The sequence below is a fragment of the Condylura cristata genome, unplaced genomic scaffold, assembly GCF_000260355.1.
Source record: "Condylura cristata isolate star-nosed mole 26May11 unplaced genomic scaffold, ConCri1.0 scaffold00030, whole genome shotgun sequence".
NCBI lineage: Eukaryota > Metazoa > Chordata > Mammalia > Eulipotyphla > Talpidae > Condylura > Condylura cristata.
Genome location: NW_004567131.1, coordinates 12,525,713 through 12,541,085, shown reverse-complemented (window position 1 = coordinate 12,541,085; position 15,373 = coordinate 12,525,713). Strand labels below are relative to the sequence as shown.

The 15,373-nt window shown below is 38.9% G+C and overlaps 1 protein-coding gene across 1 annotated transcript in view; it reads left to right on the top strand.

Annotated features, from left to right (window-relative positions):
* The first annotated feature begins 5,946 nt into the window (after positions 1-5,946).
* The window catches only part of IL15RA (interleukin 15 receptor, alpha), a 38,842-nt gene continuing 29,415 nt past the window's right edge, over positions 5,947-15,373 (top strand). The window contains exon 1 of the mRNA XM_004691094.2: positions 5,947-6,031. Coding sequence (XP_004691151.1) covers positions 5,947-6,031 — 85 coding nt within the window. The remainder of the gene's footprint in view (positions 6,032-15,373) is intronic.

Below are 15,373 nucleotides of genomic sequence, written 5' to 3'. Positions count from 1 at the left end.
TATGGTAGTAGAACAAAAACATTCTCACAGACATATGGAACAGAAGTGAAAGCCCAGATATAAACCCACACATCTATGAGTTAATCTATGATAAAGGAACAAAGAGTATACAGTGGAAAAAGGAAAGTCTCTTCAACAAACAGTATTGGGAAAACTGGATAGCCACACATAAAAGAATGAAATTAGATCACCATCTCACACCTTACACAAAAAGTAACTCAAAATGGATTAAAGACATAGATGTAAGACTCAAAATTATAAAATACACTGAAGAAAAAAGTAAGTAAACCATTCTATGACACTGGCTTCAGAAACATATTTGTGAACTCATATCCAATGGCAAGAGAAGCAAAAGCAAATATAAACAAATGGATTACACCAAACTAAAAAGCTTCTGCAAAGCAAAAGACATTATCAGTAAAACAAAACAATAGCCTACTTAATGGGAGAAAATATTTGCTCATAATACGTTTGACAAAGGGCTGATATTCAAAATATATTAAAGAGCTTATGCAACTCAACAAAAGGAAAGCAACCTAATCAAAAAGTAGAAGAACTAAATAGACACTTCTCCAAAGAAGACATAAAGATGGTCAATAGGCACATGAAAAAATGTTCATCCTCACTCATCAGCCGGGAAATGCAAATCAAAACCACAGTGAGATACAATCTCACACCTGTGAGAATGGCCCACATCAAAGAGACCAGAAACAACAGATGGTGGCAAGAATGTGGATGGAGAAAAAGGAACCCTCATACACTGTTGATGGGAATGTAACTGGTGTAACCCACATGGAAAACTGTATGGACATTTCTCCAAACATTTAAAAATGGATCTAAAATATGACCCAGCAATTCTACTCAGAGGTATCTAGTGTTTGCAATAAGCACTATTTCAAAGGAATATATGTACTCGTATATTCACTGTGGCTCTGTTTACAGTAAGTAAGTTATGGAAAAAGACCAAGTACCCAAAGGGCAGAGGAGTGACTCAGAACAATGTGATAATCTCTCTCTTTAATACGAAATTCTACTCAGCTATAAAAAAGGATGAACTCCAGCCATTTGCAACCTGGATGGAACTGGAGAGAAAAATGCTGAAACAATTCATAAAGAGAAAAACAAATACCAAGTGATTTCATTTATATGTGAAATATAGAAAAACATGACAAAATGTTAGTCAAAATCAAACCAATAATATTTGATTGCAAAACTGAAGCTTCTGTGGCAGGTGGGGGTTGGAAGTAGAGGAGGGAAAGGACCTGGTGGAACATACTGGAAGATTGTTGGGGAACTAGTAGTGAGCAGTTATAGGTGCATGTATGTATGTATGTACGTCTGTAGACATACATACATACATACATACATGCACCTATAACTCCAGGAACAGATTCAAAGATAGGAATCTGTTTTACCTCAATAAACATAATTTTGGGAAAAAAATGAATCAGTGATCTTTGTTAACTTAGTGCTACCTTGCATGTTTTCTATAACATCCCTAAACCCCCATCTCCTTAGTCTCCAGTAAAAAGGTAGATGGCCCATATTAAAAAAAAGCAAAGATTGTGACCTCAGAGAGACAAAAAAGAAAAGCATGTTCATTATTTTCTAAATATAATTCTTATCAAACAAGACTTTTGACCCACCATTCTTAATTATCTAAGTTCTAAGTCTTTAATTAATAACTGAATGATCACTTTAATTAATGATTGAATGATCTGGTTACTGAAGAGGCAAGGACATTTTTCAGCCTTAATGTCAGTTCCTTGCACAGCAGACTAAACTCCACGCTTATAACATTTTTTGACCCAGATTGTGGAAATCTTTCCAGAACAGACATCTAGAATCTTTCCAGAATACAGATTATCTGGAAGGAAAGTTAAAAAAAAAAAATTCATTCCCCCATATTTAGCAGTGATCTGGGAAGGTGGATTTTAAATTTATTTAAGCACAGTTCCTAATCTCTTCTCTGTCCAGATGAATCTTTTTGGTTGCTTTAGAACAGTTTCTTTTCTCTGGTTTGAGTATTTGCTCTTTTGTTAAGCAAGTGGGAAGCTAGGGAGCAACCCCAGCCCTAGCAAAGTACTTAATCAGACCTCCAATTAATAGGGAAATGCTATCTTTCCACTCCTTGCAATATCTTTGAGCTTGCAGAACATCTGCTACGCAGTAAGTTTCCAGAGAAGCTCGACTGACTCCCACCTTTTTGAGAACCAGTGGGTGTAAAGCTTCTCAAATATACTTCGGTGACCCCAAAGAGAGCTACAGATGAAAAAAGACATCACAAACTCCAACACACAATGAGGGAAAAGGAGTAGGTAACAGGCCGTCTATGCCCCAAAGCAGGCATTCATTATTTATGGGGCTAGACCTACCACCATACATGAACAAGCCTAGTTCAGTAAAAATGCAATTGTACATTGTTTCCACCAGCACCAAGCCAGGAGAACAGTAAGTTTACTCTATGTCAAACAGAAGGGGATTTACAACAGGAGTTGTTTGCAAAAGTATTGGAATGATTAGCAGGACAAAAGGCGAAAGTCTACAGAACAATGAGGGTAACACTTAGGTGCAGGGTGCAGACACTTGAAACTAAACAACAGTGGTCCTTCCAGGCATCCTGAACTACTCAGGTTAAAGCCTGAAGCTACATTTTTTAACCCTCCATGGCAGCTGAGTCTAGTCAGGTTTTTTCCAATGTGAGGCACTGGTCCAAGAGTCGAAACAGGAAGAATGCACAAGTCAGCTTGTTCCTGGCAATATATTCAGATGTGTGAATTCTAGGCTCCTCCAGACATCAGTAGCTGCCCACAGGGGAGCAGCTGAGCGTAGCAGTACAGCAAGTGTGTGTGTTCGTGGACTCTGGAAAGACCTTTTGCAACTCTAACCCTAGGGCCCAGGAACCCATGAGCTTAGAGGTAAGTCTCAGAGAATAGTTCAAAATGTTTCTCTTTTGTACTCCTTGGGTTTGAGACCAATTTAACCATTTAATTTGGTTACAGATTCATTCCATTACATTAATACTTCTGATTTCTCACACCATTAAGAAATAGAAATACTCTAATGCTCTATATTAAATGTTGCAAAGCCCAGATTGCTTTTGTTTGGTTTGCATGGTGCTTTGATCTTTATTTCATAAAATAATATTCGCTATTTATAAATGGGGAGATTTTGCATAAGGATCTATATTTTTCAAAGTTTGTTCAAAAATCTAGTGGCATTGGACACACATTGCTTTACATGAGTCCCATGTGCTTTCAGCCCGCTTCCTTGGGTCTCAGGCCCATCTACCTTTTGTCTAGCCCAGGCGTTTGGGTTTGTAATACCTGGACAAATCCTGAATCTGCATTTTTAAAACTGTATATTTTTGTCACTTTCTTCCTCAGTTTTATACTGAGTTATTTAAAGATACACAAACAAAATGCACCTTCAAAAGCATATGTTCAAATCCTATTTCCTTAGTACCTCAAAATGTGATCTGATTTGGTAATAAGGTCTTTACAGAGAACACCAAGTTAAAATGAGATCATTAAGGTAGGTCCTAATACAATATGAATCGTGTCCTTATAAAACAAGAAAAAATTGGGCACAGCAACACAGATAAAATGAAGGTGACCTGAAGACACACAGAGACTGCTACGTGTCTATAGTAATGCACCTGCAAGCCTGAAAATGCAAACGATTGCTGGAAACACCATTAGCTAGAAGAGATAAGGAAAGATCCTCCCTTAGCGAGGACAAGGCCAGAGAACAAGGCCCTGTCTTTCTACATTGATCAAGGTCAACTGTGATAAGGTTACAAATCTTTTTTTTTTCTTTTTTGGAAATATTTTTTTATTTTATATTTTTATAATATAATTTTATTATATATATATTTTACATTGTTCTTCCTTTTGGCTTTTTTTCCCATTGGAATAGAGTTGAGTAATTTTTTAACTTTTAAATTTTTATTGTTATATATTTTTAACATCATTTTTCACTTTTATATACTATGTGCTTTTTTATCTCATGTGTAGTCACCATGAAATTCCCACCACCAGTTCACCCATGTACCATCCTTGTGTTCTTTCCACCCCTGTTTTGATCATATCCCCTTCTCCCCCCTGCAGAATGGCTCTGGTTTATAGTTTACAATCAGAAAAGATAAACTATGTCATATGCAGCACCATGGATAGAGCTGAAAGGGCTCATGTTCAATGAAATAAACCAGAAAGAAAAATACTGGATGGCTTCACTCTTAGGAGGAATGCAGAGGACCCAAATAAGGGCTGGGGGGATGGGAGGGAAGAAATTATTATAATAAAATAAACATCAGAATTGTGACCTAGTCTGCTACTTTTGATGTTTATTTTTAATATCTGGCTTCCAGAATTGTGAGAGAGGATCAATTTCTGTTGGTTTAAGCCACCTTTTTTTGATACTTTGTTAAGGTTACACTAGGAAAACAATTCACATATAAAAGCACAGGGTATTAATATGTGAATGGGAGAGATTCATACATAAAAAAGAAAAAGAAACCATCAATACTACTCATAGCAAGGAACAATACCTTGAGTGTATCTTATACTAAGTGAAAGTCAACCTCTAAAGCTTACATAGTGCATGATTCCATTTATATAATATTTTTCAAAGACAAGATTTTAAAGATGGAGAAAAGGTGCGGTCTTTTAAGGAGATTGGGGTGCAGGGTACAAGGGAAGGAGGAAAGGTGAATATGGCTATAGAAGAGAAACAGGAGAAATCCTGGCAGGGGATGTACCCCTGTCTTGCCAGTGGTAGTGGGCACAGATGTGTACGTCTGTAACAAGACTGTACAGAGCTAAATACACATGCGTGCAAATATGAATCAAGGAAAACTCGCAAAATATGAATAGTCTGTGAGTTTTATCAAGATTACATTATACTACAGTTATTCACAATGTTACCGCTAGGGGAACAGATAGAAGCCCAGAGATGTCTCTACTAATTTCACTCTCAGAACTGGAATTTTCTGAGTGTATCCGGAGCGTTTTCATTACAGACCTGGGTTTTCACTATGGTCAGGCTGAACTGGAGTTTCTAGAAAAGAAGCAAAACAAAACGAAAACAAACAAAAGATCGCCGCGAAAGAAAAGGCTGGTAGACTAGTAGAACCTTATAAGGCACAGAGATGAAACCCGGCAGATCCCCTGCCCATTTCTGCTCCCTCCCACAGCCCCTCAAGTATTTGAAATGTTACTGGGAAGTTGCTGCAGCAGGGATAAGACTAAGTGACGGGGCAGGAAGCCGGGAGGAGAGTGAGCAGACGGCCTGGGTAAACGCTCCTGCTGCCAGACCCGGGCGCCCTGGGCAAACGACCTGGCCAGCCACACCGCAGCGACACCTTCACTGTCACCCTGGGGCACCCGGCCCGAAAGGCGGAGCGACAGCTGGATCACTCTTACGCCAGCTCAGGGCCCAGGAGTTGGAAGTCAGAGCAACTGAATGAGACAAGGGGAGATGACTAAACGCAGCTGAAGTCAGGTATAAACGCCGACCAGCAGGGTTTGCTGGAACGTTGCCGATGACTTTGCTAGGGGACATTAGATCGAAAGAATTTCTGGAGTCAGCCCGGGCAAGTAGAGAAGAAACGGAGGCAGACCCCGGGCCTCCGCAGTGGAAAGTCGGGTCCAGGCTCTCCGCGGCCAGCGATGCTCTACAGACCTGGGCGGTGTGCCGAGGGTCCAGGCGGCCGCCGGGGCTTTTCCTAGAGGAGGGGTTGGGGATGCTGAGTCACGGATCTGTCATTGCTTCTCACCTCTCTCCAGCCCTCCGGGGGCTAAAGCAAAAGCGAAAGCAAATGCCACTCGCGGGGCGGCCAGTACCGAGAGCTGCTCCCTCCACATCCTCCCGGACTGTGGGGCATCTGCACGCGCCGGCAGCCGGGCATCCCGGTCGGCCTGTTTGCACGCGGCTGAACGTTCAGCCATGGCCTGCCGGCCGCTCCAAGGCTGCGGGGTCAGCGCCCTCCCTGCGCTGCTGCTGCTGCTGCTCGGGCCGCCGGCGACTCCGGGTAGGGAGAGGCGTGTGTCCCGGGCGGGGAGGTGGAAAGAGGCTGGGGCGGCCGCGGGAACTGCACTGAGCGCCCCACTTACGGTCGTGGCGAGTGGGCCGGGGGAGGTGTGTACGCAGGACTGGAGAAGGGAAGGGGCGTTGCGCCCGCGCGCAGGGACACGTGTAGGGAGCAGTGGGGAGAGACTGCGCTGGTCCCCGCGCTCTAACCCACCCGGCAGGTCGGGTCGCCCAAGGAGGGAGCCGCGTGGCGGGTGTAATTCCACTAAGGGTTTTCCAACCGTTTTGAGAAATGCGTGAGTGCAGTCTCCAGGACCCACCCCAAAGCCGCGAGAGTGGTTCGACCCTGAGTCTGGGGTGGGTAAGTGGTAGAACCGGGTAGGGACTGCGTCCCTTGGGAGAGGAAAATGTGTGGGCAGGTTGCGCACCTTGGGAACCTGGAAACAACTCCAAATTCTTAAGCTTCAAAAGCCGTGAGAGGGCGTGGGCGTGGTGCCCGCGCTTGGGCAAAGGAGCAGAAAAGAAGTTGATGAAGGCTTGGTGGATTCGAGAAGGTAGGTCATGTAGATGGTATCTCAGAAGGAGAATTGAGTGCGTGAGTTTTGACCCTGGAGCGACAGAGGAGGGAGGAGAAAGACAGACGGATCTGACTTTATCCTTGTTGGTGCTACGTAAGTTTTTTTGTTTTTGTTTGCTGTTTTTTTTTTTTTTTTAGTTAGGCTGCTCTCTGAAAGCTACAAAGCTTCTACCAATAAAAATGCCTAAATGCACATCCTTATAAAACTCGCAAATAATTTTGAAATGAACTGCACACTGATGGTCATCTGCCTTCAGAAGATTCAGTAACCCCATGAAGTTTGTGTGTATGTAAGGCAAGTCACCCAGTAACTTGCATCCAGTCAGGCCAGTCTACTCAGTACTAGCTGAGAGCCGTCAGCTGAACCTCATAGTTAGGAAGGCTCTCATGAAGTTTCATTTTTAAGATACTATAATGTTTGGCTTTTTTCCCCCCCCCCCCCCCAGCTGAAAAGCTGAATTATGATCAGTTCCTACCCTCTGGCTAGCCAGCCTCAGCTTGACCCAGATTCTGTTCCAGAGAACTCTGTCTTAGAATGTGAAAGTGAGAAGCCAGCAAGGATCAGCTGTCTGCTTCAAAGTGCAGATAGGGAGCACTACAGGCAAGATCTTAAGCTCATCAACCACACTTGTTCTTTGACCATACCGAGATATTGCTGCCATCCTATAGCTCCTGACGTTTCTTTAAAGACAGCTTTATTGAGCTATCGTGGACAGATAATTAGCAGTATACATTTAAATCATACAATTGGGTAAGTTTAGAGGTAAATATATTCACTTGTGAAACCACCACAATGAAGAAAATAATATTCACTTAGACAGTTTCCTCATGGGACCTCCTAGTGGCCCAAAGGCTTAAAGCCCAGCACTGCAAAGTTAGCTGCAGCTGCTTGGGTGAGAGTTCCATCCCAGGCTGGGGAGGTGACCCACATGGCTGCTCCCCTCAGCTGTGTATTTCAAAAGATCTCCCTGTTCTGCTCCCCACTCTGTCTCTGGTGAATCCTCTCACCACTCCTGCACCTCTGGCCTTTAAATAAAAAACAAGAAGAAAGACAAGTTTCCACACTCCTTACTGTAGTAGCTGGCTGTGCCCCGCTCTAGCAACTACTTTGTGCTTTCTGTCACTATTGATTTGTTATATTTTCTAAAATTTTACATGGATGGGATCATATAGTATATATTCTTCTTGTCTGGCTTCTTTTACTAATAGTAATTATGCTGAGATTTCATCCATCTACATTATAACTTGTATCAATACTTTCTTTCCTCTTCATTGCTGAGTAGCATTCCATTGCATATACAAAGAATGTTGCTGTGAACATTCACATGAAGGTTTTTTTTTTTTTTAAGATTTATTTATTTATCATACAGAGCTGGGGTACAGGCCAGAGGTGCAGAGACAGTGAGAGGATTCCCCAGGGATAGAGTGGGGAGCAGAACAGGCAGACTGATGAAGTACATTGCTGAGGGGAGCAGCGGGAGAGATAGAAGAGGTCTGTGCCATGTGGGTCAGCTCCGGGCAGGGGATCGAACTCACACTGAAGTGGCTGCTGCTAAGCTTTCAGTGCTGCATCCTAACCCATTGCCATCAGGGAGGGCCCACATGAAGATTTTTCAGTGGACATAGGCTTTCATTCTCTTGGATAGAAAAAATGACTAGGAGTGGGATGATTGGATCACATGAAATGTATGTGTTTAATTGTAATTAAATTGATTAATCAATGCCAAATCACTTTCCAAAGTAAATATATCAGTTTATATCCTCATCAGCAATGTATGAGGATTCCAGTTTCTCCACATACTTGTCAGCACTTGGTATTTAAAATATATACTTATATTTACATATTTTCCAGGTTTATTGAGATACAACTGACATATATTATTATGCAAGTTTAAGATGTATATTGTGATGTTTGATTTATGCATATATTGTGAAATGATTAACCCTCTAAGGTTAGTTAATGTGTCCATCACCTCACATAATTATCTATTTGTGTGTGTGTGTGTTTGGCCTTTCTAGTTGTACCCATTCAAATAAGTGTGTAGTAGTCTCTTGTTTAATCTTTAACTTGTATTTTCTAATAATGAAAATATTGAGCATTTTTTCATGTGCTTATTTGCAATCTATATATCTTCTCTGGTAAATTTGCCCTTTTAAAAACTGAGTTGTGTGATTATTGAGTTTTGAGAGTTCTTTATATATTCCATGCACAAGTCCTTTATTAAGCTTATTATTTCCAAATACTTTCTCCAAGTCTGTGACTTGCCTTTTCATTCTCTTAATAGTATCTAGTGACTAGTAGAAATGTTTAATTTTGGTGAAGTTCAACTTATTTTTTTCTGTTATGATTATGGTTTTAGTGTCATATCTAAAAAATCTTTCCATTAACCCAAAGTTACAAAAATTTTCTTTGTGTTTTCTTATAGACTTTATATAGGGTTTAGATTAATATGCCTGATTTATTTTGAATTAATTTCTTTTATAAGGTGAAGTATGAATTAAAGCTTTTGTACTGGTTTGGTTCCAGGGGTTTTTGTATTTGGACATCCAGTTGTTCCATCATTCTTTGCTGCAAGGTTATCTCTGCTAAGTTGCTCATATCTCATGAACATTAGCTGCCTGAGTATATGTTATAGATTGAAACATTAACATATAGAAATCATTTCTATTTCTATAATTAGCAACTAGCAATTGAAATTTGGGGGACTGTTGGTGGCACAGGAGTTAAAGACAGTATTATCAAGCTATCACCAGCCTCTGCAGCACAAATTTGATCCCCATCCGGCCAGGGAGCTGACCTACAATGGTGCAGCACACCTCGCCTGTCCCACCTGCTGCTCTCTCAGCAGTATATTTCAGTAGACCTACCTGTTTGCTACCCACTCTGTCTCTGGTGAATCCTCTTACTCCCCACACCACATCTGGCATCTATACCATAGCTATTCTATGCAAAAAAAATTTTTTTTAATAAATTTAATTTACAATAAGATCAATAATTATGAAGCAGGGATAAATCTGACAAAAAATTAGAGATACCAATACATGGAAAACCACTGCTATTGCTAAGAGAAATTAAAAATATAAACAAATGGAGAAATGTCCATGTTCAAGGATTAAACAGTCGATCTCATTAAGATGTCCATGTCCCCAGAAATTGACAAACTAATTGCAAATTTTACATGGTAATGCAAAGACCTACTACAGCTAAAAGAAATTTGAAAAGGAATTGAGTCAGGGAAATAACACTTCTGATTTTGAAATATATTATAAAGTTATAGTGATCCAGGTGGTGTGGTGTTGGTGTAAAGATAAACAAAAGGTCAATAAAATAGGGGATGCCCAATGCTTTTGAGTGAGTTTGGAAGGATTTGGATCCAAGTTATTAAATTTACTACTTTGTAGTATAATCCTGATCAGAAATTATAGAGAAAAGCCCATTCTTTATCACTAGCTGGATAAATAATTCAGTCTCACGTCTTTTTCTGCTGGTTTACACTGCTACTAAACAAAGCAAGTTGCTATCTGTCTGCACTTATTCAAAAGGCTTGCTGAAGGCCACAGATGATTTGCCAAAAGCAACTGGAGAAGACAATGATCTATTTGAAGATAAATACCCCCTGCTTACCAGTTCTGATTTGGCTTGAATATATAGAGAATGAGGGCACCGGGAGTTTTAGAACTTACATGTCTCTGGATATTTTTAAACCATTTTTCAGAACTCTAGAGAATTTTTTCCAAATCTTTTATTTTTTATTTCAAATCAATTTTCTCCAGTTATTATTGTTTTTTACTGCTACTAAAAGCAAAAAAAAAGTGATAAAAATTTAAATGTACAAAGTATAAGATTGGTTGTAATCAACCTAAATTTCAACAGAGGGGAACTGCATGAGTAAAATAGAGTTGTTTTCAAATAGCATCATATGATTCAATTTTTACTAGAAGGTCATAAAATTAGTTTGTTTTTTATCAGAGTGCGTGAATGTGTGTGTAACTGGCCACCTTTTTAAATTTTGTCATAACTTGAATTGCTTTTATAATAAGTAAACTAAAATAAAACACAAAGTAAATGACAATAAAAGTCTAGAATTTTGTGTTTATAATAGATTTTTAATTAATTATAGTTGCTCTCCCAGTTTTGCATTGTTCTCCTAACTATAAATTTTGCAACTGCTCAAAATAAATTCTGTATAGTCACTGCATGTAGCATTTGTACATACTAAACATACATATTATAATTACATATTTTTTATTATATAAGTGTTTAAATAACTCCTAGTGCTTGAGTTGTGTGTGGGTTTTAATGATCTCTCAATGATTGTACATTTAGATTATCTCAAATTTTTCATGTTCTAAACAGAGTAGGAGTAATTGTATGAATATTAACTATATAAGGCAAAAAGAGGAAGAAGAAACTCCTCAGTGTCTACGAAAATGGCAACATGTTAAAATAGAATGTTAAATATTCTTTTTTAATCAAATCACCACTGCAACTAACTTGTCTGGGGCTTTTACAAAGTTAGCTTTATCAAATTATGTGTAACTTCTATGTGAATAAAAGTAAGGTTCCCTAATATATTCCTGATGTCACACTAGTGTTACTTATCCACACAGTTTATGTTATCTGACCGTTTTCTGCTTAGAAAAATTGGATTTTCTTCTGCACTTTGAAGGTTCCTGGACAAAAAGGATATTTTTGGAGATTCATCATGGAAGGGTTACTCTTATAAAGAGTATGAAGAATAAACTGTAGTCTGTAGAAAAACCAGGTCTGATGCAGGTAGTGAAGCTGGGGGGTTTTGCAATTAAGTAGTGATGAAATGCTAAACCAAGGCAATATCAATAAGGGAAAACAGACTTCCTCTGTTTTCTATGAGTACAGAATGCATCTCATTCTTTTCCTATTGTTAGCTCTTCAACTTAGAACCACTCAACTTCTCAAAGTCTTCAAAAATCATTATTTAAGCACTTATCACACAAGGTTGGTTGGGGAGCTCAGTTAATAATAAGCCTAAGAGAGAAAGATTAGAATTGATGAATGTACAGTATGTACTTACAGTAAGTGCCAAAAGGAAATATGTTTACTTGGCTAGCATTTCAACTTTGTAAAGTAAGCAATGGGTCAATATGCGGCAGGCTGATTGACTCTAGTATACTAAAAGCTTGTGCACACACACACATATGTGTAGATATATCCATATGTAATTTATGAATTTATCCTTTTTTTTTTTAAAGATTTATTTGTGCATACAGAACTGGGGTGCAGGGCAGAGGCTCAGGGGTAGTGAGAGGCTTCACCAGAGACTGAGTGGGGAGCAGAATAGGCAGATCGACGAAGTACACTGCTGAGGGGAGCAGCAGGCGGGTCAGGAGAGGTCTGCTGCTCCATGTGGTCACCTTTGGGGCAAGCGGGAATCGAACTCATGCGGAAGTGGCTTTAGCTTCTCAGTGCTGTGCTTTAACCCGCTGCGCCACCAGGGAGGGCCTATGAATTTATCTTTAAGTGGAAGCCCACTAGTAGATTTCCTATTTCAGCAAAATGACAATATTCTGGAAAGCCACCCTGCAACAAAACCAGGAATGATTAATAATACTGAACAAACATCTACTAAAATTCATAGCTGATAAAATATGTAAATAAGTACATTAAGCAAAAATAGTAACAATGTGTTGTGGGGTTTATATATGTAGAAGCAACAGAAAATAATCTAACATGCGTATAATTAGAATTCCAGAATCAAGAGAGAATATGAATAATAAGAAATATTTGAAGAGTAATAGTTAAGACATTCCCCCAAATTTATAAAAGACATTAAATCACAGATAGAGGATCAAAACTCCATATGGGTTCCTCCTCTCCCTCCTCAAAAAATGCCTAAATACATCATATTCAAACTACTGAAAAGCAAAAATAAAGAGAAACGCTTGATAAAGAGAAAAAAGATGTATTACACACAGCAACAAAGAATTATAGAATTCTCCTTAGAAGGTATGCAAGTCAAATGGGGGGATGCACAGTACTATGGTGATGGCACACGGGTGAACTGGTGGTGGGAAGTCCACAGGGATTACAACTGAGACGGAAAAAGTCACAAAATGAAAAATGATGTAAAAATAAATTTTTAAAAAAGGAGGTGTGCAAGTCATAAGCAAATGGAATGACATCTTTAACATGCTAAAGTAAAACAAAAGGAAAAGGAAAACCTGCCAAAATAAAATTCCACAACTAGTTAGAGTATCTTTCAAAAATGAAAGAAAAACAAAAACTTTCTCTGACAAACAAAAGGTGAAAGTATTCCTCACCAGAAGACTTGTGCAACAAGAAACCTTAAAGGAAGTTCTTTAGGCAAAAGCAATATAACCATAAACAGAAACTTGGACTACAAAAAGGATGGAAAAATATATATCATGCAAATAATCATCAGAACAACTATGAAGTAAATGTATTAATACAAAATAAAAGGAGAAAACATCTATACAAGAAATATTACCAGAGATAAAGAAGGACTGTAGTCCTTCTTACATTAGAAGTCCTTATTACCTAATAAGAAGTGTTAATTCACCAAGGGTGAATGGAGAGGAGACCTGGAAAATGGTGGAGTTGAAATCAACAGCTATCTACTTCTGTACATAGAATTGCCATGATTTGCCTGATACAATAATTTTGGAACTCTGGAATCATGCTAAAACTTGCAGCTTTCAGGGGAAAGACTTAGATAGTAAATTACAGTCAAGGCAGTCAATTTCAGTTCTCAGGACATTAGCCACAACCCCACCCCAGTCATGTGGCAGCCAGATGTGCACATATTCCTGGAACAACTCATAGCTTATAGGAGCCAGAGTAGGCAAAAAGGACCCTGTCTTACAAATATCATGAACCTGAACTGTGATTGCTGATTGCTGCTTCTGATTTAAAAGGTGCCACCAAAAAAGAGGGTATTATTGCACTCTCCCTGTTGTTGCAAGTCTCTCTCAGACTAGCTGAAGCCTGAATCCAAGGGGGTTAAAAGTGCTGGTGCCATTTACCCTCGTCATTTTTCCTTCCCCCCTGCCTCCTAGGAACCAGACATTAAAGATTCAAAAAACAACTGAATGTATAGGAATCATTGGAGAGAGAGCGCAGAAGCCCACGGGACATTCAAAAAAAACAAGACTTGAAGTTTATAGATTAGGCACAAAGACAGTCTACAACAATAAAAAGATATTACAAAGACTAAAGTCTGAGGTATAAAGTGACTTGATTTTTTAGAGGTTCCACATGGTTACACTCAAATATCTAGTTTTCAACAACAACAACAAATCACAAGTTCTATGGAAGAAAAAAAATATGACACTCAGAAGAAAAAAAGTAAATCAATAGAAATTGCATATGAAAAAGACCTGCTGGCAGGTATAAAAGACAAAGACCTTAAAACAGTAATTCTAAAGGTGCCGAAAGAACTGAAAAAGAGTGTGAAGAACATCAAAGAAAACAATGTGTGAGCAAACCAGAAATATCAATAAACAGCTAGAAACTGAAAAGAAGTTCTGGTGCTGAAAAGTACAATAACTCAAGTGAAAATTTCACTAGAGATTCAAAGGCAGATTTGATTAGCAGAAGAAAGAACTTAGAAAACTTGAAGCCAAGACCACAGAAATTATCATGTCTCAGAAATAAAAAGGAAAAAGATGGGCAAAAAGTAAACAAAACCCAAGGACCTGTAGGATACCAACAAGTGGACCGACATACACATTGTGGGACTCTCAGAAGATGCGGGAGACAAAGGATAAGGAGAAATATCTGAAGAAATAATGACTTAAACTTACCAAATTTAATAAAAGACAAGAATAGAAACATCCAAGAAGCTCAATGAACTCAAGAAAACCACATGAAGACACATTGTACTCAAACTTCAAAGAAAAAAGAGAGAATCTTGAAAGTACCATGAGAGAAGCGACTTATGTTCATCAAACTTTTTCAACAGCCAAGAAGATACCAGACATCCCCAGATAAACAAAAGCCATTGGAATGCATTACCTATGACCTAGTCTGCTAGAAATGCTCAAGGGAGTTCTAGAAAGTGAAACACAGAAGCACAGGGCTATAACTTGAAGCTACATGGAGAAGGATACAGATAAAAATATGGGTAATTATAAAAACTAGTATATTAAGGCAAAAACATGGGTAATTATAAAAGCTAGTATTATTAAGGCAAAAACATGGGTAATTATAAAAGCTAGTATTATTAAGGCAAAAACATGGGTAATTATAAAAGCTAGTATTATTAAGGCCCTCCCTGGTGCAGCACTACATAGAGCACTATGAAGCTTTCCGCAGCCACTGCAGTACTAGTTCCATCCCTTGCAGGGGAGCTGACCCAAATGGCACAACAGACCTCTCTTATCTTGCCCGCTGTTCCCTCAGCAGTTCATTTCAGTCAGTCTGCCTGTTCTACTCCTCAATCTTTCTTTGGTGAATCCTCTCAGCCCCCACACAAATAAACAAATAAATCTTGTTTAAAAAAAGCTAGTATTAGTATAACACTGGCTTATAACTGCACCTTTTGTTTTCTTCACGATTTAAGACTTAGTATACTTGAAGAATAAATTATTGGTCTAAAAGATGGCATTGTTATAATTTTGGTTTGTAATTCCAGGTCTTGTTTTCTACATCATTTAAGAGATTAGTACATTTAAAGGAATTATTGGTTTATGCTTTAGAGTTCACATATGTAAAAGATGCAATTTTACATCAAAAGTGACAGCACTGTATGAAGCAGAGTTTTGTAA